Source organism: Eschrichtius robustus, chromosome 4, assembly GCF_028021215.1.
Source record: "Eschrichtius robustus isolate mEscRob2 chromosome 4, mEscRob2.pri, whole genome shotgun sequence".
NCBI classification, from domain to species: Eukaryota; Metazoa; Chordata; class Mammalia; order Artiodactyla; family Eschrichtiidae; genus Eschrichtius; species Eschrichtius robustus.
In genome coordinates, this window is record NC_090827.1 from 41,012,282 (window position 1) to 41,037,821 (window position 25,540).

General features: G+C 35.0%; 1 protein-coding gene across 3 annotated transcripts in view; it reads right to left on the reverse strand.

Annotated features, from left to right (window-relative positions):
- Positions 1–25,540, reverse strand: part of LRBA (LPS responsive beige-like anchor protein) — a 750,846-nt gene that overhangs the window by 205,474 nt on the left and 519,832 nt on the right. For all 3 annotated transcript variants that reach the window (XM_068542607.1, XM_068542608.1, XM_068542606.1), the window contains exons 41-43: positions 21,031–21,148; positions 18,841–18,943; positions 7,607–7,722 (exon numbers count right to left, since the gene is read on the reverse strand). In XM_068542607.1, coding sequence (XP_068398708.1) covers positions 7,607–7,722; positions 18,841–18,943; positions 21,031–21,148 — 337 coding nt within the window. The remainder of the gene's footprint in view (positions 1–7,606; positions 7,723–18,840; positions 18,944–21,030; positions 21,149–25,540) is intronic.

Consider the following 25,540-nt stretch of genomic DNA (forward strand, 5'->3'; position numbering starts at 1 on the left):
ATCCAAGAACATGGTATATCTCTCCATCTGTTGGTATCATCTTTAATTTCTTTCATCAGTGTCTTATAGTTTTCTGCATACAGGTCTTTTGTCTCCTTAGGTAGGTTTATTCCTAGGTATTTTATTCTTTTTGTTGCAATGGCAAATGGGAGTGTTTCCTTAATTTCTCTTTCAGATTTTTCATCATTAGTGTATAGGAATGCAAGAGATTTATGTGCATTAATTTTGTATCCTGCTACTTTACCAAATTCATTGATTAGCTCTAGTAGTTTTCTGGCAGCATCTTTAGGATTCTCTATGTGTAGTATCATGTCATCTGGAAACAGTGACAGCTTTACTTCTTCTTTTCCAATTTGTATTCCTTTTATTTCTTTTTCTTCTCTGATTGCCGTGGATAGGACTTCCAAAACTATGTTGAATAATAGTGGTGAGAGTGAAAAACCTTGTCTTGTTCCTGATCTTAGAGGAAATGCTTTCAGTTTTTCACCATTGAGAACGATATTGGCTGTGGGTTTGTCATATATGGCCTTTATTATGTTGAGGTAAGTTCCCTCCACGCCTACCTTCTGGAGGGTTTTTATCATAAATGGGTGTTGAATTTTGTCAAAAGCTTTTTCTGCATCTATTGTGATGATCATATGGTTTTTCTTCTTCCATTTATTATTATGGTTTATCACACTGATTGACTTGCGCATATTGAAGAATCCTTGCATTCCTGGGGTAAATCCCACTTGATCATGGTGTATGATCCTTTTAACGTGCTGTTGGATTCTGTTTGCTAGTATTTTGTTGGAAATTTTTGCATCTATGATCATCAGTGATAGTGGCCTGTAGTTTTCTTTCTTTGTGACATCTTTGTCTTGTTTTGGTATCAGGGTGATGGTGGCCTCGTAGAATGAATTTGGGAATGTTCCTCCCTCTGCTATATTTTGGAAGAATTTGAGAAGGATAGGTGTTAGCTCTTCTCTAAATGTTTGATAGAATTCGCCTGTGAAGCCATCTGGTCCTGGGCTTTTCTTTGTTGGAAGATTTTTAATCACAGTCTCAATTTCGCTGCTTGTGATTGGTCTGTTTATGTTTTCTATTTCTTCCTCATTCATTCTCGGATGGTTGTGCTTTTCTATGAATTTGTCCATTTCTTCCAGGTTGTCCATTTTATTGGCATATAGGTGCTTGTAGGAATCTCTCATGATCCTTTGTATTTCTGCAGTACCAGTTGTTACTTCTCCTTTTTCATTTCTAATTCTATTGATTTGAGTCTTCTTCATTTTTTTCTTGATGAGTCTGGCTAATGGTTTATCAATTTTGTTTATCTTCTCAAAGAACCAGCTTTTAGTTTTATTGATCTTCGCTATTGTCTCCTTCATTTCTTTTTCATTTATTTCTGATCTGAAATTTATGATTTCTTTCCTTCTGCAAACTTTGGGGTTTTTTTGTTCTTCTTTCCCTAATTGCTTTAGGTGTAAGGTTAGGTTGTTTATTTAAGATGTTTGTTTCTTTTTTCTTTTTTTTTAATATATATGCTAGGTATTATTTTATTTAATTTTTTTTATTTATGGCTGTGTTGGGTCTTCGCTTCTGTGCGAGGGCTTTCTCCAGTTGCAGCAAGCGGGGGCCACTCTTCATCGCAGTGCACGGGCCTCCCACCATCGCGGCCTCTCCTGTTGCAGAGCACAGTCTCGAGACGCGCACGCTCAGTAATTGTGGCTCACGGACCCATTTGCTCCGCGGCATGTGGGATCCTCCCAGACCAGGGCTCGAACCCGTGTCCCCTGCATCGGCAGGCATATTTTCAACCACTGCGCCACCAGGGAAGCCGCAAGATGTTTGTTCCTTGAGGTAGGATTTTATTGCTATAAACTTCCCTCTTAGAACTGCTTTTGCTGCATCCCATAGGTTTTGGGTCGTCGTGTTTTCATTGTCATTTGTTTCTAGGTATTTTTTGATTTCCTCTTTGATTTGTTCAGTGATCTCTTGGTTATTAAGTACTGTATTGTTTAGCCTCCATGTGTTTGTAATTTTTACAGACTTTTTTCCTGTAATTGATATCTAGTCTCACAGTATTGTGGTTGGAAAAGATATGTGATATGATTTCAATTTTCTTAAATTTACCAAGGCTTGATCTGTGACCCAAGATATGATCTATCCTGGAGAATCTTCTATGAGCATTTGAGAAGAAAGTGTATTCTGTTGTTTTTGTATGGAATGTCCTATAAATATCAATTAAGTCCATCTTGTTTCATGTATCATTTAACTCTTGTGTTTCCTTATTTATTTTCACTTTGGATGATCTGTCCATCAGTGAAAGTGGGGTGTTCAATTCCCCTACTATGATTGTGTTGTCGATTTCCCTTGTATGGCTGTTAGCATTTGCTTTATGTATTGAGGTGCTCCTATGTTGGGTGCATAAGTATTTACAATTGTTTTATCTTCTTCTTGGATTGATCCCTTGATCCTTATGTAGTGTCCTTCTCTGTCTCTTGTGATAGTCTTTATTTTAAAGTCTATTTTGTCTGATATGAGAATTGCTACTGCAGCTTTCTTTTGATTTCCATTTGCATGGAATATCTTTTTCCACCCCCTCACTTTCAGTCTGTATGTGTCCCTAGGTCTGAAGTGGGTCTCTTGTAGGCAGCATATATACAGGTCTTATTTTTGTATCCATTCAGCCAGTCTATGTCTTTTGGTGGGAGCATTTAATCCATTTACATTTAAGGTAGTTATCGATATGTATGTTCCTATTACCATTTTCTTAATTGTTTTGGGTTTGTTATTTTAGGTCTTTTCCTCCTCTTGTGTTTCCTGCCTAGAGAAGTTCCTTTAGCATTTGTTGTAAAGCTGGTTTGGTGGTGCTGAATTCTCTTAGCTTTTGCTTGTCTGTAAAGGTTTTAAAATCTCCGTCGAATCTGAATGAGATCCTTGCTGGGTAGAGTAATCTTGGTTGCAGGTTTTTCCCTTTTATCACTTTAAATATGTCTTGCCACTCCCTTCTGGCTGCAGAGTTTCTGCTGAAAGATCAGCTGTTAACTTCATGGGGATTCCCTTGTATGTTATTTGTTGTTTGTCCCTTGCCAATTATAATATTTTTTCTTTGTATTTAATTTTTGATAGTTTGATTAATATGTGTCTTGGTGTGTTTCTCCTTGGATTTATCCTGTATGGGACTCTCTGTGCTTCCTGGACTTGATTGACTATTTCCTTTCCCATATTAGGAAGTTTTCAACTTCAAATATCTCTTCAAATATTTTCTCAGTCCCTTTCTTTTTCTCTTTTTCTTCCAGGACCCCTATAGTTCGAATGTTGGTATGTTTAATGTTGTCCCAGAGGTCTCTAAGACTGTCTCAATTCTTTTCATTCTTTTTTCTTTATTCTGCTCTGCAGTAGTTATTTCCACTATTTTATCTTCTACATCACTTATCCGTTCTTCTTCCTCAGTTATTCTGCTATTGATTCCTTCTAGAGAATTTTTTATTTCATTTATTGTGTTGTTCATCATTGTCTGCTTGCTCTTTATTTCTTCTAGGTCCTTGTTAAACGTTTCTTGTATTTTCTCCATTCTATTTTCAAGATTTTGGGTCATCTTTACTATCATTACTCTGAATTCTTTTTCAGGTAGACTGCCTATTTCCTCTTCATTTGTTTGGTCTGGTGGGTTTTTACCTTGCTCCTTCATCTGCTGTGTGTTTCTCTGTCTTCTCATTTTGCTTAACTTACTGTGTTTGGGGTCTCCTTTTTGCAGGCTGCAGGTTCATAGTTCCCGTTGTTTTTGGTGTCTGCCCCCAGTGGCCAAGGTTGGTTCAGTGGGTTGTGTAGGCTTCCTGGTGGAAGGGACTAGTGCCTGTGTTCTGGTGGATGAGGCTGAATCCTGTCTTTCTGGTGGGCAAAACCCCGACCGGTGGTGTGTTTTGGGGTGTCTGTGACCTTATGATTTTAGACAGCCTCTCTGCTAATGGATGGGGTTGTGTTCCTGTCTTGCTAGTTGTTTGGCATAGGGTGTCCAGCACTGTAGCTTGCTTGTTGTTGGGTGGAGCTGGGTCTTAGCTTTGAGATGGAGATCTCTGGGAGAGCTTTCGCCGTTTGGTATCACATGGAGCTGGGAGGTCTCTGGTGGACCAATGTCCTGAACTTGGCTCTCCCCCCTCAGAGGCACAGGCTTGACACCCAGTTGGAGCACCAAGACCCTCTCTGAATACTGTTACCTCCTCAGAGCGCTCAATAGCAGCGTGCATGGAGCTTTTACAGAGGGTCTCAGCAAGCAGGCGGTCCTGAGGTACCAGATTAGCAAACGTTCAAAAGATTGACAATATACTCTGTTGGCAAGGGTGTGGAGAAACAGTCCCTCTTTTGCATTGCTAGTGAGAATGCAAAAGGGTATAACCAACAACAACTTTGTCAATATGTCTTCATCAACCAAATGAGCAATGACAATGTGGGACCCAGAACCACTCACTCTGTGGAAGAATCCCAGGTTCAGGCAGGGGACAGGCAGAGTGCAGGTAGTATCTGGATATTGCTTGACACTTTACAGACTGTTCTCAATGAATTTGCCTTCTCTGCTGAGCTTCAAAGCTTCCAAGATCTTGGCAGCTGGGAAGTGAAAGGCAGAGGGAGGGCGCGTGGGCCAGGAGCAGCTCCTGGGCATGTGCCCATGAGAGTGGCTGCCTGAGAGACCCGGGAGCAGAGGGTAAATAGTCCCCCGATTGGACGGAGTGGAGCAAGGACTACAACCTGATTTGATGCTTTTAACATTTTATTTCACTGTATTCATCAAGGGCGTGAGGTCTATTAGAGTAACAGAGTTCTTCCTTGATTGATCTGGAAATAGTCTTAGAAAACATGAATAACTAGGACAATTTTAATTCAGAAGTATTTATGTCATTACATATTTCTGTCAATTTTAACTTCTCCCAGAAGAAAATAACCAAACTTAACAGCAAAAAGCAGTCTATTTTGATGTCTCCATTCGCTCACATTTTCCTGATTGAGATGTTAGTAAATAGTAAAATCCTCTTCTTAGCCTATCTGCTTAAATAATTAAGTTTATTGTACCTACGAAAAAAAGAGTACGCACCTGCTCACTGTAAACAGACTTTTATTAATTAAGTTAAATTCAATATTTAGTTACTGAATGCCTAGTGACTGTCTTTTGGGAAATGTGTCATGATATCATGAGAACCTATCTGTATCACAGATAACACTGTAAAAGAAATATTAAATAACATGAGACTCCCCCCCAGCCTCTAGTGTATGTAAAAACCATCCAAAGCAAATTATTGATTCTATTCTTTAAAGAGAATATCCAGGGGATATATTTAAAAGACACTATAGACACACTAGAAGTTGAGAGTAGACCATTTCATAAATGCTGTCCATAATTATTACACTGCATTCAATCTAGGTGTTAATTGATTTATCATGTACAAAACATGTCCATTTAAACTTGTTACATAAGTTTCCTGCCTCTCATTATTACTTAAAAATCCTTTCAGTCTCTAGTTATACAATCCCTACTAAATTCCACATAACTGTTCAAACTTTCTTTATTCCATTCCCTCAATGGACCCTCAGATGAGTATCTTCCTAACTGATGAATTTTAGACTTTTTCAGTGTAAGCCCTGAACTTCCAATTCTTCGTACTACGCCCTCTCTTCTCCACTTCTCCAATAGTGTCTTTATTCTCTGGGAGGTGTGATTCTTCCACCTGAGCTCTTGAACAGGTCTCCCTCATAATGTGAACTGTTACTTTTCCTCTCTCTTCCTCTTTCATAGTTACTCTCCGCTGCCTTAACTCACCCTCTCTTTACTATTACACAAGAAAACTGTAATCTACATCTAATGTTCTCGTTTAATCTTGAACCATTCAGTCCTTATAATCAAACTTTTTTGCTTGTTTTGCAAATAAACCCCTAGGGACTTCCCTGGTGGCGTAGTGGATAAGACTCAGTGCTCCCAATGCAGGGGGCCTGGGTTCGATCCCTGGTCAGGGAACTAGATCCCATATTCATGCGGCAACTAAGAGTTCTCATGCAACAACTAAGGAGCCAGCCTGCCGCAACTAAGACCTGGCACAACCAAATAAATAAATATTAAAAAAGAAAGAAAACAAACCCCTGTAAAGTAACCCATAAGTCCTGAGATGTTAAAGCCAAAGGCATGGCCTGTACTCACTCTTAAATTCTCCCTTACCTCTCCATCACGTCTAATACAGTGGCCAAGGCCTTTCTCCCTTTCCCCTTGTATCTCAAGACGTTTGCTTCACCTTAGTTCTCCTCCTACTAAGTCTATAAACTCTGGGGTCAGTCATTCTCTTCTCTTCTTTAATAACTTTCCCTCTTTCTTTTTGTTATGCTCAAGAGCATTCCCCAGACCTTACCTCACTGCTTTCTATATCACCCGGCTTGGTAATCTCAACTCTCTCTCTTGGTGATTTCCTCTCTATGCAGATGAAATCCAATGTCCTATCTCTAAGCTCCAAATACCCTCAACTTAACCTATACTCCAACAATTCTTTTTGATATCTTATCTTGGATGTCTTGCTAGCACAGTAAAATCATCTTTCTCTAGATCAATTTTTTGACTTCTTTTTCCTTTAATGGCACCACCATTTTCTTCATGATTTAGAGCAGAAGCCTGGAAGTCTTTTCTGACACTTTTATCTCATTTACTCCCAACATTCAGTTAGCTGCATGGCAAATGGTTTGCACCTTGTAAATTCTTGTGTTATCTTTGTTTGTTTGTTTAATTTATTTATTTAATTTATTTATTTTTGGCTGCATTGGGTCTTTGTTGCTGTGTGCGGGCTTTCTCTAGTTGCGGTGAACGGGGGCTACTCTTCGTTGCAGTGTGTGGGCTTCTCATTGCGGTGGCTTCTCTTGTTGTGGAGCACGGGCTCTAGGCAGGTGGGCTTCAGTAGTTGCGGTACACAGCCTCAGAGGTTGTGGCTCATGGGCTCTAGAGCACAGGCTCAGTAGTTGTGGCACATGGGCTTAGTTGCTCCGCGGCATGTGGCATCTTCCCGGACCAGGGATCGAACCCGTGTCCCTTGCATTGGCAGGCAGATTCTCAACCACTGCGCCACCAGGGAAGCCCAATTCTTGTGTTATCTAATCCTTTGTTTTAATTCCTACTGTCACCTCTCTAATGCAGGCCCTCATTACTTTTTATATGTAATTGCTTCCTAACTTCTGCTTTCTACCTAGACTCTCTGCACCATAATTTATCCTTCACATACTGCTTCCAACTTTTCATACAGTTCTGATATTACTCATTTGTTCAAAAACTTTCAAAAGTTTCCCTGTGAATTGACTGCCAATTCCTCAAACTGACAAAAAAAATCTTCCACAATGTCTCCACACTACGTTTCTAGTTTTCTTTTTCATTATACCTTTATGAATATATATTTTATGTACACGCAAACACAAACACACATACTATACCATTAATTGTTCTCTAGCTATACTTCATTTCTTCCCATCTTTGTATGCTTGCTTACACCTTTAGCTTTACATGGAATGACTCTATTTATACATATACTCAAAATAATCTAATCATATCACTATTAATAATTTATCATTTGAAATACATCAACATGTGAGCTTAAATTACCTGCTATTGTGTTGAGAAACATCAAGTACTCAAAATTTGAAATCTCCCTGTGTTGCCATCGCTGGGTCATATTAGAAGCTTTAAAAAGTTGACGAGGACTAGCTAATGAGATACGCCTGCAAGAAAAAGAATTTGATATAGAATCAAATTAAACTTAAGATTAATTAGATCAGTAATAAATCATGACTTCTGTGCTCATTCAAAATGGCATCTGTATTATTCTGAGACGTTCTATTCATGTTATACTAACGAATGCTAGAGATGTTTCAATCTATAATTAATGGTTAAACGAATGATTTGGATGAGTCACAGGTCTATTACCCATATTCTATTCATCAAGGTAAGCTGTCATTACAAAGCCATTATAATATCTAGGCTCCATAAATGTTGATTAATAACAGTATGATTAATAATTCACTGCCTTACTGATACAAAAGTAATTATAGTAACTGAGAAATACACATAAAATTGTATTCACATCTTTATCAGTCATCTCTTAAAGACAGCATATTTGTACATTATAAATTTAAACATTATGTTTGTATACCCATTGTAATAGGGGAAAGAGGATCCCAACCCTTCAGGTGTCTATTTGTGGGTTCGGATAAAGGTAAGGGAAACTATTATTCTTTTATACAGCCTAATAGTAGACCAAGTTTTCTGTTTTCTTAATGTAATGTAAATAACAAAGGATATAACTGACCAATACTAAGTAGCAGTGGGAAATAGGTGGCAGGATTAATTACTACATTCAGAGCCCAGAATCTCAGAGAAGTATGCTGTCACAGTTCTTCCTACTACTAAGGACAAGATACGTATTTTTTTCAAGCTTTATTTCCAAAGGTATAATTTACGTAACACAAAATTTACCCTTGTAAGTGTACTATTCAATGATTTTTTAAAGTAAATTTCTAGAGTTGCACAATTATCACCACATTGTATTTTGGAACATTTTCATCAACACTAAAACTTCCCTTGTGCCTATTTAGAGTTAATTCCTATTCCTATCCCCAGCTCTAGGCAACTATCAATCTGCCTTCTGTCTCTATAACTAGCCGTTTCTGAACATTTCAGATAAATGGAATCATACATCATGTAATCTTCTGCATCAGGCTTCTTCTACTAACCGTAATATTTTGAGGTTCATCAATGTGGCAGCATGTATAAGCAGTTCATTTCTTTTGATTGTAAATAGTATTCCATTGTATGAATACAGAATATACCACATTTTTTAAATCCGTTCACCAGTTGATAGACATTTAAATTATTCCAGTTTTTAGCTATTATGAAAAATGCCACTCAGAACATTCACGTACACATCGTTGATGAACATATGGTTGCATTTCTTTTGGGTAGATGCCTAGGAGTGAAATTGCCAGGTTGTCTGTTGACTTAATATTTATCTTTTTGAGAAACTGCCAAATTGTCTTCCATTATACATTCCAACAAACAATGTATGATGTTCCAAATTTTCCACATCTCTGCCAATACTTGCTATTGTATGAAATTTTTATTATAGCCATTCTAGTGAGTGTAAAATGGTATCTTATTATAATTTTAATGTACATTGTTGAACATCTTTTCATGTGTTAATTAGCCATTTGTTTATTTTCTTTGAGGAAATTACTATTCAGATCTTTTTTACCTTAATTGGGTTGCTTCTGTCCTATTATTGAGTTGTCAAAGGTCATCATACATTTTGGATACAAGTCTATCAAATACATGATGTGCAAATATTTTCTCAGTCTGTGGCTTATCTTTTCACATACTTAGTGATATATTTAAAGCACAAACATTTTAAATTTTGATTAAATCCATCTTCTCAATTTTTGTCTTTTATGAATTATGCTTTTGGGTGTCACATGTGAACTCTTTGCCTAATGCAAGATGACAAAGTTTTTATCCTATATTTTATTTGAGAAATTTTTTAGTTTTAGATCTTAAATATAGGTCTATGACCCACCTTAATTCTTATGAACATTGTGTGGTAAGTGTTGAAGTTCATTTTCTTGCATGTGACTATCCAGTCATTACAGTACCATTTGTTTAAAGATTACCCTTTCTTCATAGAATTGTGTAGGCACATTTCTTAAAAAGCAACTGACCATAAATGCAAGGGTTTATTTCTGTATTCTCAATGTAGTTTCATTAATTTATGTGCCTATCCTTGTATAAATAGCACACATTTTGATTATTATGGTTTTATGGTAAGTTTTGAAATAAGATAGTGTAAGTTCTGTAATTTTGTTGTTCTTTTTCAAAATTGTTTTGGCAATTCTAGATCCATTGTATTTCAGCTTCTCTATTTCTCCCAAAAAGTGTACTAAATTTTGATAGGGATTGTATTAAGCTTATAGATTGAGGAAGAATTGACATCTTAATCATATTGAACCTTCTGATCCATGAATATGGAATGTCTCCATTTATTGATGTCTGTCTTTAATTTCTAACAGCCATGTTTTACACTTTTCATTGCAAAAATTGTACACGTCTTTTGTCATCTAGGAGTAAAGACATTTCCCTTTCCAATCTGGATGCCTTTGATTTTTCCCTTCCCTTCCTTTCTTATCACACAGGCTTATCACACATTATATATCAATATAATATTGAAAGAATTGGTGAGAATGGAAGACATTCTAGCCTTCCTGACCTTAGGGGAAAAGCATTTAGTCTTTCAACATTAAGTACAGTGTATGTTATGTGGGTTTTTGATGGTTGCTATTTACCTGTTTGAGATTTTCTAGTCACGAATGTGTGTTTCATTTTGTCAAATGCTTTTTCTGTGTCTACTAAGATGATCATGTGGGGTTTTTTTTTTGTCCTGTATTCTATTAACTTCATGCATAACATTAATTGATTTTCACATTTAAACCAATCTGCATTCTTGTGATAAAACCCACATGGCTACTTTATAATCCTTTTTGTATATTGCTGGATTTGGTTTGATAATATTTTGTAAAGGATTTTTGAATACATGTTCATTAGGGATATTAGTCTACAGTTTTCTCTTGTTAGCTTGTTTTTTCTTGTGATGTCTTTGCCTAGCATTGGTATTAGGGTAAAGATGGCCTCACAGACTGAGCTAGAAAGTGTTTCTTCTTCCTGTGTCTTCCAGATGAGCTTATGAAAGATTGATATCTTTTCTAATTTATCTATTTGATAAGATTCACCAGTAAAGCCATCTGGGCTTTGACTTTTCTTTGTGGGAAGATTTTTAAATTACTAATTCAATGGACCTGTTATAGGCTTATTCAGAATTTTAATTTCTACTTGAGTCAGTTTTGACAATTCTGTCTTTCTAGGAATTTACCCATCTCATCTCAATTGTCTTAATTTGTAGGCTGAATTTGTTCAGGATATTTCCTTCTAATCCTTTTAATTTCTACATCGTGAGCAGTGCAGTCCCTTCTTTCATTTCTGACTTTGGTAATTCATACCATCTCTTTTGTTCATAGTTAGGCAGTTAAAAGAATGTTAATTTTATTGAGCTTTTCAAGGAATCAGCTTTTGCTTAATTGATCTTCTTTATTGTTTTTGTCTGTTTTTCATTGATTTCTGCTCTAATTTTCTTTAGTCACTTTTTCCTACTTGTTTTCCATTTAGCTTGTTCTTCTTTTTCTAGTTTCTAAAGATGGAAGCTTAGGTTACTGATGTTAGGCATTTCTGTATTTCAGATATAGGTATTTAAAGCTATAAAATTTCCCCCTGAATACTATTTTAGCTGCATCCCATAAATTTTGATATGTTATATAGCTCTGTTGGATACAGAAACCCAAATCACTGTCCTTCTCAGTACCATTGTAGGAGGAGTTGCTGAGTGCAGAAGTTACCAAAAGCACCAAGGGCTACTCTGAAGAGCTGCAGCAGCATGTCTGGAAACAAAAAAAAAGGAGCTCCCAAGCCCAGGCACTCTAAATGCAGGGAGGTATGTAGGGGAGAAACTGGCACAGACCATGGAGCAAGAAATAAAAGGAGAAAAAAGCCCTCCTACCACTCCAGTCACCCCCCTATGGCCTAACCTCTGCTCATCCTAACCTCATCCATGTACTTCACACCAAGCTTCAAACTGCAAGATAATATGATCTCCTGGTAGCTGTTATAACCTCTAATTATTTATGTGTTAAACTCCTTGATTAGTGTTCCCTTACAGAAAAAAAAAAAAAAAATGCCTGAATCAAGTGATAGGGTTGGGCAAAACTAGTGAAGAGAAAACTAAAATGATATTGTAGGTAGAAACTTTGGGTTGGTTCAGTATGTTGTTATGGCTTATAACTGGTATTGATGTGTATATGCTTATACTGTCAAGTACTCATAAAGTGTCAGAGAGAATATTCCAGATCAAGAGCTACAGGTAAAAGAGTGATAGTAGGATTAATTCTCCTGCCATTTGCCATCAGTAGTAGGTCAGGATTTAATCCAAATATCTCTACCTACTCATGTCCTATTGACTGAGAAGTCAGAAGTCTCACACCTAAACCAGAACCAAGAGAGATAGCCCAAAGGCTGCAACAAAATTCAAGGGCCTGCTTGCCAACTAGAACTTGTTGATACTGAATAGACAAACTCACAACAATCAACCTCTGGCAGCCAAAAACTGCTGTTGCTACATGCAATAGCCTTTTTTCAGTCTATGTCTTACTGATCTTTCATCAAATCTTACCTTCTTGAAATAGTCTCATTCTTTGGCATCACATTTTCCTGGATTTCCCATTTTTCAAGGCCCTTCTGTTTTTGTTTTGTTTTTTTTTTCTCTTTCATTTACTTAACATTTAAATGTTGCATTTCCTCAGAATGCAGCCCTCGTTTCTCCTGCTCGTTCTACGGTCTGTCCCCAGGTGAGTTCATTTCCTCTCAAGGCTTCAGATTTCATCTAAATGGTAATGACTCCCAATTACTACACTTTTCATTTGCGCTCTAGCCATACCTTCTTATATCTAACTTCCTATTCAACATTTCAGTCTAGACATCTCTCAGGGGTTTCAATTTCAACAGATCTAAAACTAACCTTCTCCTTTTCAGTTCATTCACTTTTGCCCCCCACCCTCAACGCCAACCCCAACCATGGGGGGTATGGGAGGGTAGATGCATACAGGTACTCCTTCTACAGTGTTCCCCATCTCAGTCTGTGCTACTGAGCAGTTCAAGCTGAAACTTGGGGAGACACACTGGATGCCTCCCCTTTTTATCATCCTCCAAATTTAGCTAATCTCCAAGTCACACAAATTGTATCTCCTTAAAGTCTCTAAACAAGATGTCTCTCTTCCTGTGATGACCTAGAGGGGAGGGATGGGGGGGCGGGTAGGAGGGAGGCTCAAGAGGGAGGAGACATATGTTTACAAATAGCTGATTCACTTTGTTGTAAAGCAGAAACTAACACAACATTGTAAAGCAATTATACTCCCAAAAAAAAACAACAAAAAAAAGATGTCTCTCATCAATGATACTACAGTTTACTTCCATTTCTACAATAAGTTCCCGCCTCCAAACTGACACTGTCTTCCTGAAATTATTAAGTGCCGGTGATACTTGCCTTCCAACATTCCTTAAAACACTGGAAGTTTCAGGGCCTTTACACATGCTATTCACTCTTACAAAGGTTAGCTGATTCCAGTCCTTCAAATCAAACTATAAAGTCACATAGGAAGATATTTCTGACCATCTTATCCAAAGCACTCCATCTCCACTCCACTAACCACTATCAAAATACCCAAAACATCCTTCTTTCACTTACACGGTTTTTCCTTTCATTTACATATTTGTTTAAATGTTTGTGGGCAAGATGATATTTATATTGTACATTACTGGGTGATTGATACACTGTAAGTGCTGAAGATCTATTTAACTGACTGACTTAATAAATTAAGACTTTCAGCTTTCATTAACTGTGGGAAAACATTACAAAGAGTTCCTAAGTATGACAACACATAAAACTCTTTTTAAAATAAAGAGATAATCAGTAAGGACTTCCCTGGTGGCTCAGTGCTTAAGAATCCGCCTGCCAATGCAGGGGACACAGGTTCAAGCCCTGCTCCCGGAAGATCCCACATGCCGCGGCGCAACTAAGCCTGTGTGCCACAGCTACTGAGCCTGCGCTCTAGAGCCCACATGCCACAACTACTGAAGCCCACGCCACCTAGAGCCTGTGCTCTGCAAGAAGAGAAGCCACCATAACGAGAAGCCCGCACATCACAACGAGAGTAGTCCCTGCTCACCACAACTAGAGAAAACCCACGCGTAGCAACAAAGACCCAACGTAGCCAATAAATAAATAAATCTTTAAAAACAAAAGAGAGATAATCAGTAGAATTTTTTATTAAGATAAGGAAATCTACTATGCCATTCTGAGCTGCTTCCTCCTGAACCCTGAAATTCCTCATGAAATTATAAAATTATCGAATCAAAAGCTTTACTGGGATTGTAAAGCAACTATGGCTAATAAACCAGAAGGGCCTCTTTATGTATCCTGTTTACATAAAAGTTGTAACCTGTTACATGTCCATGAATTTTTTGATATTTTCTCTTCAAGAGATGGAACTTGATTCTCCTGCCATGGAGCCTGGGCTATATTTAATAACTCACTTGTAACAAATAAGATGTAGCTGAAATGATGGCGTGTGACTATCAAGGCTAGGTCGTTAAGAAGACATTGGGGCTTCTGTCCTTCTCTCTAGAATCACTTGCTCTGGGGAAAGTCATACAGTCACTCAAAAGCAGCCAATGGAGAGGAAGACTTGGCGCAGAACTGAGTCCTACTGCCAAGGGGCATGGGAGTGCATCCTCTTAGAAAGTCCTCCAGCCTAGGATAACTGCAGCTCCTGCTAATATCCTATTATTTGTTGATTCTATCTCAATTGCATTTGTAATAAGATACTAACTAAAAAAATTGAAATAAACACTAATCAACATCAATACAAAATTAGGTATGCTAAAAGTAAACTCTAAGTTTCTACTGCTAATACATTTCAATCAATAGAAAATTCCCAGTGTTAACTCTCTTCCTAGTTTTTAAATTAGTTAACTAAATTGTATTGATGAAGCATTAACACCTACTAAGAAAGAAAACAGTTAATGATGGTGCTATTTAAACGTAGACAACTGGCCAGCACATAGGAAAGAGAGGTATAACCCCACACTCTCCCAATTCCCTGTACTGTGAGAGATGCTTTTTGGCATTTTAACATTCCTTTCAAGTAGTTATTAAGTTACTTTGAACAATATAAATACTAGTTATTAAGTCCATATGTATACACAAAGTTAATATTTGAACTCTGATTTACCAGAGGTTAAAGATAAAAGTTTTAATTAACTATGTTGTATTCAAAATCCTTAATATATGGATTCGATATTTACATCAACAGAGAAAAAAATTACAATATGACATAATAAAGCAAAGTCTAATCATTTTTATCAAAATGATTAAAAATTTTAATCTGATTTATCATACATGTTAAATAATGGTACATTTGAAAATGGGTATGTAATAAGCACTTTTGTAACAGATATTTTAAATATAGAGAGCCTATTTTTCTATGATCTTTGTTGAGATAAAATTTACTATAACAACATTTACTAAACTTAAGTGTATAGTTTAGTAAGTTTTGAATATACCTATTTCTGTAACCAACCATCACAGAAAGACTCCAAAAAGCTAATTCCTTTGTCCCAGTGTCTGGCTCCTGGCAACCAATGATCTGCTTTCTGTCACTATATGCTTCTGTTTTTTCAACAATTTCATATAAATAGAATCATATAATTTCACATAATTTTTCAGTCATTTCATGTAAGTAGAATCATAGCCCATGGCTATGATGTACGTAGCCCTCGGTACTTAACTTCTTTTACTCAGCACAATGTTTCTGAGAGTCATCCATGTTGTTGCATGTATCAGTACTCAATTCCTTTTTATTTCTGAGTAGTATTTCATTGCATGGATGCAGTGCAATCTATTGATCCATTTACAGTTGATGGAACTAGAAATGTTTTCAGTTTGGGACTACATGAATAACATTTGCTTACAAGTGAATGTGTGCACATATATTTTCATTACTCTTGGTAAACACCTAGGAGTGGAACTGACAGGACATAAATTAAGTGTATATTTAACTTAATAAGAAATCTGGCAAATTTTCCAAAGTGACTATACGAATTTGCATTCCTACTAGCATAGTTCTAGTGTTCCTGATACTGTATATTGATTTCACATTCTTTATCTTTTTCTGTTTTTGAAAATCAGGTTTACTGATTTCTTTACATAGCATAAAATTCATCCTTTTTTAGGTATACAATGCAATGAGTTTTGCCAAACAAAGAGAGTTGTGTAACACCACAACAATCAAGACAGGAAATATTTCCATGTTATCAAAAGGTTCCCTCACACCCTCCTTTGTAACTAATCCTCCCTCTTCACCTCCAGTCTCTTGAAACCACTGATCTGATTTCTGTCCAAGTAGTTCTATTTTTTCCAAAAGGTCATATAAATGGAATCACACAAAATGTAATCTTTTGTGTTGCCTTCTTTCATCGAACATAATACTTGTTAAATTCATCTGCCTTGTTCTGTATTTTAGTAGCTTATTCCTTTTTATTGTTGAGCAGTATATCCTGTTGTATGGTTGAAGGTACCATAATTCGTCCACTTACTAGTTGAGGACCATGTTGGCTATATCCATTTTTTTGTGACTGTGAATATAGCTGCTATAAACATTTGTGAATAGGTCACTACATGAATATACAGATTTTTCATTTCTCTAGGGTAAATGCCTTTGAGTGAGACTACTGGGATGTATGGTAAGTGTATGGTTAATTTTATATGAAACTGCAAAACTGCTGACTTTCCCATCAACAACATGTGAAGTTCCAGGTACTCTGCATTCTTATTAGCTCTTGTTGTTATCAGTTTTTAAAAAGTCATTCTAATAGGTGTGCCATGAGATCACACTGTGGTTTTAACTGGCATTTCCTTGATAACTACTGATGTTTGGCATCATTTCATGTGTTTGATATTTGTATCTATTCTTTGCTGAAGTATCTGTTCAAATCTTCTACCTATTTTTTAAAAACAGATTGCTTGTCTTGTAATTAAATGTAAGAGTTTCTTATATATCCTGTATATAAATCCTTTGTCACATATAATTTGAACTAATATTTCAACCCAGCCTAGAGCATATCGTTTCATTTTCTTAAGAGTGTCTTTCAAAAGCAAATGTTTTTAATTTGAAAGGCCAATTGATGATTCTTTAAAAAATCTTATCTAAGAAATTTTTGCCTAACTCAAGGTCACAAAGATTTTTCTCCTATGTTTTCTTTAGGAAGTTTCACTTTGGCACTTACATTTAGGTTATATTACATTTTGAGTTAATCCGAGTTAATTTATGTTACATTTTGAGTTCATATATTACATTTTGAGATAAAGGATGAGGTGGGGTTTTTTTTGTTTTGGGTTTGTTTTTTGTTTTTTGGGGTTTTTTTGCATATGGATATGCAATTGTTGACCACCATTTGTTGAAGAAACTATCTTTTCCCATGGACATATCTTGATACCTTTGTTGAAAATCAAATTGACCATTTATGGATGGGCCTATTTCTGGACACAATTATATTCTATTGCTCTATAAGTCAATTTTACAAAACTACCAAACTACACTAGTTAATGTAATTTTATATTAAGTCAAAATCAGATAAAGTCCTCCAACTTTTTCTTTTTCAAAATTGTCTTAGCAATTCTAGATATTTGCATTTCCATTTAAATTTTACAATCAGCTTGTCAATTTCTTCAAAAGAGCCTTTTAGGATTTTGGATAGGATTGCTTTGAACCTATAGATCTGTTTGGAGAGAACTAACATCTTACTTATATCGAGTCTTCCAGTTCATGAACATGGTATAGTACAACTTTCCATTTTTAGGTTTCTTTCATTTTCCTAAACAGTGTTTATAGTTTTCAGTGAACAACTCTTAAGAATATATTTTCAAATATATCCACAGTTATTTAAATTTTTGATACTATTTAAGCAGTACTTTAGTTCCAATTTCCAATTGTTCATTGCTAGTATACAGGAATAAAATTATGTATGCTATGAAATAGCTAAACTCTTTTATGAGGGTTTTTTTCCCCTATTTATTTATTTATTTATATACGTATATATTTAACATCTTTATTGGAGTATAATTGCTTTACAATGTTGTGTTAGTTTCTGCTGTATAACTAAGTGCATCAGCTATATGTATACATATATCCCCATATCCGCTCCCTCTTGCATCTCCCTCCCACCCTTCCTATCCCACCCTTCTAAGTGGTCACAAAGCACTGAGCTGATCTCCCTGTGCTATGCAGCTGCTTCCCACTACCTATCTATTTTACATTTGTTGTTTATGAGTTCTAATAGCTTTTTTTCTTTTTAAAAATTTTGCAGTTTCCCTGGTAATTTCACATTAAGTCATGTATATATACTGATAAAGACAGTTTTATTTCTTCCTTTTCAATCAAGATGGTCTTTAGTTTCCTTTTCTGGTAATGCCTTTTTGTGCATTTGGAATTCAGGTAATGCTGGCCTCACAGAATTACTTGGGAAACTTATCCTTCTTTTCTATTATCTGTAAGAGTTTTCCCAGAAATTATATTACTTCTTCATTAAACATTTGATAGAATTTGCCAGTGAAACCATTTGAGCTAGGAATTTTCTGTTAGAAGATTTTAAGCTACGAATTCAATTTCCTCTGTAGAGTTATTAAAGTTATCCATTTTCGTTAGTGAGATTTGACAGTTTGTCTCTTTCATGGAATCTGCCCATTTCATCTAAGTTGCCTAAGTGGCATAAATTTATTCATAATATTTCCTTATTTTTTAAAAATATCTATAGGATCTGTAGTGATACCCCTTCTTTCATTCTGATATTGGCAATTTGTGTCTTTTTTTCATAAGTCTGGTATAGATATTTATTACACTTATTAATCTCTTCAGAGAAACAATTTTTCATTGCATTGATTTTTCTTTATTGTTTTTGTTTTCCTTTTCATTGATGTTCTGCCTTTGTTTATTTTTTTTTCAGATTAGTTTAATTTACATTTGTTCCTCTTTTTCTAGTTTCTTCAGACAGAAGTTCAGTTGACTCAAAACAGTACACTAATAATCATCATTTACAATGAAGCATAAAACAGAAGGTCATGCATTTCAAAACAAATTAGAACAGATATTAATACAGATTATTTTCCATATTTTTCACATATAAAACAGCACCTGGTTTGAAGCAATCCAAAACTGGTTCCAATACCAACACGAGGTAGATAGTTAACCACTTTCTTTACTGTTGCAGGGTCTGGGAAGTTGAACATTATAGCAACTAGGAAAAATAATTTTTAAAAGTTAGAATGAAATATGATTTTCTTTCTGGAAAACTGACTTCTTGGTCCAATAAAATGTTTACTCTTAGTTCAGGTATCTTTTAAATAGAATTCTTACCGTATTACTTTTATTATAGTATATATCAAGTTTTAGCATTAATATGCCGGTGATGATACTCATTTTACTCATGAACTACCACAAACAGTTCCTTCTCTAAATACTGTCAGAACTAATAACAACTATTGTTGCATTAATGTGACATGAAGTTGAGATTTTATCTTGTTACAACTTCAAATTTGCAAAATTGAATTTTATCAAGTTAAAGATATATCTGTGAATTTCTATAAAGACCTTTAAATTTTTAAGATTATATATTTAACAATCTAATACCCAAAAGTCTACATATACAGCTAATAAACTGTCAGCTGTATGTTTATGCAGCTTGTATGTTTATGCTTTGTATGTTCCTATAATCCAGAACAATGTGTGACCTGAAGAAAAATTTTTCCTCTCTGGTCAATAATCAATTTAAATGTTTTTTAATCATTTCTATCTCAATAATTACACATTTTGAGAATATCAATAAATGTACATCTTATATATAAATATATTCAGCATACAAATGTTAATTTATGACAGTCATCTATAAATTTTTATCCTTCTTAAAAAATATGAAAATAACAAAGTCATAAAATCATGACGGAGAATTTAGAAGATATTAATTTGGTTAGTCTTGAAATTTTAATTATATTAACTTCTGTATCAGAACCATAAATAATCTACAAGTACTCATCTAGAAGATGATCCTTCTTCTCCACCTAGCCTAAGAAAATACTACGAGCCAAAAAATTTTATCAGTGTTAGTGCAATTTTTAAACACAGGCTTTATAACATGTTTTAGGTAAATAATTATATGATCATTCACTAAACACCTAAAATATATTTAGAACTGTCATATACATATCCAACATAACTTTTTAATAAACCTTTCTTACATATCCACTATTACATTGAATACAGGGGGAAAAAAAAGGAAAAACTCAGGTTATGGCAGGTGACCAAGGCCATGAGGGAAAGGCAATAGAAAAACACACAAAGATACAAAGCAAGGATGCATGAGAAATTTCAAAGAAGGAAAATAAATGAAGATGAGCAAGTAATAAATACTGTAAGGTTGAAACCCCTTTGGGACAGCAAGAATGCAGACTGAACTAAAGTGTGAAACATTCACTTGATTATTTGCCTGGACGAATAATGTTTACATTAGAAAAAAAGGTATGTGTGTGGGAGAAGACCAAATATGGAAGGGAAAAACATCTTTTCCTAAAGAAATCTGCATTCCCTAAAATACATGATTTCATTAAAAAAGAAAGTATGTATGGAATATACATTATGTGTAGATTTTTTAAATGATAACTTGTAGATTATAGAAAGAGAAAATAAGAAAACTTAAATCTATTTAAATGAAATGAGTATGTACAATAAATCACAAGGTTTTACATATTCTCCCTTGTACACCTCCACTCATACCCAACGATGCTTTTCCTTCAAGTTCACCTTGTCTCTCTTTTTTGTCTTAATGAATTTCACCAAGTTCAATTCTAAACCCACAAATTGAATTTTAGTTCTTTCAAGAATGATGTAATACAAAGCAACCAGGACAGTTCAGTACCATTTTCTGATGGTCCCTTTATAAATGGCAATAGATTAGACAAAAAATTAAATAAATGTATGAATCATTTGATTACCCTCTCCCCTCTCGAAATGCAACCACCTTCCAGAAGGAGTTTAAGCATCAGAGCAATATGAAAACTCTACGACTGATTAAATGGGTAGTTATCCCCCATATTTATAAAGCACTGCACTAATTTGTGATTTGGCCAGAAAAATAAATTACTACAGATATTTCTAAGAGTGACCAAAGGGGGAAAAACCATGAAGATGCACGTGGTTCAAAAAGAGGTCAGTAGGACAGAGAGTGGGCTACAAAATTCTGTCTAAATGGAAACAATATGGTATGTTCAAAATGAAATCTTAAGGAGATGGAGGTTAGCTTTGTAACAATATACGTCTGCAACATATTACCTCTGTTTGCCATAAAGATCTCCAGGGCTGTATTTTGCAAAAGATAACGACGAGAAAAGATCGATCGTATCTCTGTGAACAGCCATTTTCCATGCAGCCCTTCTGTATATGCCAGGATCTAGTGAGGAAAAAAAGAATCCAGAGTTAAGTAACAATAGAATTTTTTTGTTCTTCCCCCCAATTAAAACAGAAAAGTCCTTATTAAGAAAAATAATTTCTAAGAACTGAATAGTTATTGAAATAATTTGGAGGGTGACTAAGAAAATAGATTGCAATTCATGAAAAATGATGTTTAAATGAAAAAGCAGAACAAAATTGTAACACATCTATTTATAAATATATTTGGGGGCCTTTTAAAGCAATGATGTAGTCTACTACTTTTCAGGAAATACATATTGCATTACTGATTGATTGATTTTTGAGTCATATTATAGAAAGCAAAATTTTAGACAACCCTTAAAAAGAAGACCTGAAAAGAATGTCCTGCATGCTTACAGATGACATATAAAATTCAGTTTCATATAATATGATAATAACATATCCAGAAATACTTTTTACATACTTTAAAATTACAAATTTAAGATCATAACTTCAAAAAATCACACTTATAAGGTCACTGTTAAGGCAACAGTCACTCATTCAGAAAGCACAAAGACTGACTGTATGAGAGGTTAAGTATCATCTTGTCAGCTAGGCTAAACACAAACCTGCGAATGAACTCAGCATAATCTCTCTATGGAGTAGGAGGTTGTCAGAGTGACTTGTTACAATTCTTGTCATCCCATGTGACAGACGCAATGGCTTAGAATCTTTGCCAACTCAAAGTAATCCTGTCTTTAGTCCTAAGCCACTTTGTTGCTTTGTTATTCAAGTTTTGTTTTTTAAAAAGTTCATTTCAAAAGCTTAATTATGAAGGTGTTAAATGAAAACCAGAACTGGAATTTCTCCACACTAGTACTTCACAGAATATTAATGAAGAAAATGAGATGTATTTGCTATCAAACACTGATGAAAATCCGTGACAGCAAATTAAGTTAAACAACTTAGATAAATTTCTCAAAAGTAACCACCATTAAAAAATACAAATAAAATGACATTTGATTATGATATTGCATTGTAAGGACAAAGACAGGATAAGCAAAGAGAGGAAAAATAATGAATAGTAAGAATGTATCCTACGTAAATGTTCATTTTTGATTTCCATTTTCTAGATCTTAATTGTAAAACAACTACATTCCTCAATGCAAAATACAGGGGGGTTTTTTTGGGAAAAAAAAAGAGAGCAACATTATTTAACTCACCAAATATGTATTTAGATTTTTCTACAGAAATTATTCTATTTCTGGTACCACAAAATCTAGAAATGAAAGACTGGGTACAATTCTTAGGCTCGGTGTTTTTTGAAAAAACAAGACAACAATTCAAAGTCCCAAATAACTAATCACACTTTCAGCTTTAACACAGGTGATAGAGAAAATCCTACTATCTCTTTCATACAATCAATACCTATGTAAGTAAGATCAAGAGAAATTAGGAGAAAAAGAGAGGAAAAAATATCGGTTCTACTCTCAAATAGTTTTTTAAACCAGAGGTCACATGCACCCCTTTCTCCGACCACAACCAGTAGCTCCAAGGCTCCAGAGTCTGCAGTGGCCTCCTGACTGGTCTCTCTCCTTCTAATCTTACCTGGAGAATCTACTATGACCAGAGGAGCCAAAAAAAAAAAAAAACTTTTTAAGTATAAATCAGATCATATACTCGTATATTTAATACCATCCAGTGGCTCTGCATTACATGCATAATAAACTCTGAAGCTCTTTATAACTGTTTATAAACACTTATATCTGGGACTGTCTGATGAGCCCAACTCATTCTTCCTCAGGGCCGTTACACTTGCTTTCTCCTCTGCTTGGAATGTTCTTCTCCCAGATCTTCATATGGCTGGCTCATCCTCACAGTCACGTTTCTGCCCAAATGTCACCTCCTTAGAGAAGCCACAGGATCTAAACCCCACTTCTGCCACTACTGCCTCATCCCACCCCAAACTCATCAGATTTCCTTCATAACACTTACCACCAGAAATTACAATATTTCCTTGCTTGTCTATTGCCTCTCTTCAGCACTAGAATACTAGAATCTAAGTTCTATTAGACCAAAGGCTTTGAATGCACTCTATTTCTATCTTCTAGAACAAGATCTGACACAAAGTAGATGTTTTGGAATGATTAAATGAATCAATGAATGGCAACCAGAATTCCATATATGACCCACATTAATTTTTGGGGGGGGCCGTATGGTATTTTCCCAAAATTTCAAGTAGTTGAAAATACTTGAGAAAATGGTTATTTACATAAATATTCAGATTTCTGGTTTCTCAGGAAAAACTGGAGCATCTGTCAAACCTAGATCTATATATGCCACATAGTACAACTGGCATGCAGTCTCCGTTTTGAAACAGTCTCCACTCATTCACTCATTTACTATCTGTCTAGTTTCCATTGGTATTAGAGTTTGCCATACTTAACTTATCAAGTAGTAGAGAATCCAATACATGTTCTGTAACACTTGTAGCCCAATCTATCCAACTATTAATAAGGAAAATGAGACTTAAACAAGATAAATACTTAATACAAAGTCCCTTGGGAAGTTAGTGGCAAAGTCTGGCCTCCTCCCAGGTTTTCTAATCCAAATGTCCAGAGCTTACTTATATACTACATGGTCACATTTCTAAAAAAGGGTTTAAATGTTTGTTAAACTAGAACTCAACTCATCAGAAATTTTAATCAACTACATTTGTTTTCCTGTACTTGTGTTAAAAGTGAAAGAGGAAAATCAAACAAAAATAAACAACAAAGCATTAGGCTTTAAGCTCTGTCATATGCTAAAGATATCACACACTGGTCTGAAAATTCTACCTCTTATATACTAAAAAGCTATATAACAAGTATTGTTGCTCATAATGGTGATGCCAGTTATTGCAAGATCATGGTCATGCAACTAAAGATTTAATTATTTTCTAGACTATTTCAATTACTAGCAGAAGTATACTAAAACACTGTTACAAGATTTTTCATGTAATAGTTTTTCAATCAATCAAAAAGTTCAAGTTATATCCCATTCCTTTAAGCAGTATAGTTATTTTAAAAATATACTTGAACTATAGCAAGTGGTATGGTCCTTTAAAATTTGTTTTATTGCCAAATGTCAAACATACACAAAACTACAGAAAATGGCATAAGCCCCATGTACCCATTACTGAACCTTAGAAAATCCTAACATTTTGCCACACTGTCCTATATATTTTAAAAACTCATAAAGCATTACAGATAATGTTGAAATTCCCATATATAACCCTTCCTGATACCATTTTCCTCCTTCATCAGAGCCAATCACTGTCCGTGTTTTGAGGTTTATCATTCCCATGTAAGTTTTTATACTATTAGTACATATACATCCACAAATGATATCCAGAATTGTTCTACATGTTTTCAAACCTGATATCAATGGTATCATACTGAATGTATGACCGTGTGCAATCAGAGTTAAATATAAGCAGGTAAAGTAGTGTTTTAAAACTTAGAGAAAAAGAAACAGGAGGAGAGACAGAAAATTATTTAAAATTGCCAAAGCTACCAAAATTTAAAATCTTACACAAAAAAAATTAGACTGACTTAAAAAAAAAGTAACAAATGAAATTCTACACCTATGGTCAAGATAGTGGGATTTAAAATAGAAACAAAGAATCTCTTAACTAACAGAATTACTAGCTGAAATTGATATAATAACATTTCTTTTAAGTATTCATTAGGAAAAGGTGTCAGTACTGAAAAGCAGCTGAGGCCTAGCTCAGCAAGAGGTTTATTTCTTATTGGACTGGTATATTCCTGGTCTGAGGCTTCACTTCAAAGTCTCTAGAGTTCAATTAAAACTGGATTAGGTAGAAGCAGACCCTTCTTTGGGACTTTCTGTTCACTGAAACTCTACATACACTGACAGCACCCTAGACAGAGGTCTAGCCCTCCAATGAATCGGTTGCTATGGAAACCGTATCATTACCATTGCTCTGCAGTTATGACCACAAGTCTTGAATAGCTTGAAAGCTTAAGCCCTCAGCACTCTCTTTGAATGTTTACCACCTTGTTTTCATATCGTTAGTATTATTATTAGTGAATTCAACTGTCATATTTTAATAATTTGTTTGAACAAAGATAGTTTATTGGTTAAATGTTGACATAAGGTTGTAGAGAGGGAAAAAAGAAATCAGTATTTAATATATACATATATATATATACTCACACACATATAAAAGCATATATACTATTTCTTTACATTAAAAATATCAAACATATTTTCTTTAAAATTTTTATCTGAAAATTGTGACTCTGAAAAAGGATTTATTATTTTGCCTGAATAGTACACAGTTTTTATTCTACACTTCAAATAGTATACTATGAATACATGGGAAAATTTCTTCACCCTGTTGCATTAATTGGCTTGAAAGCAAAGTATT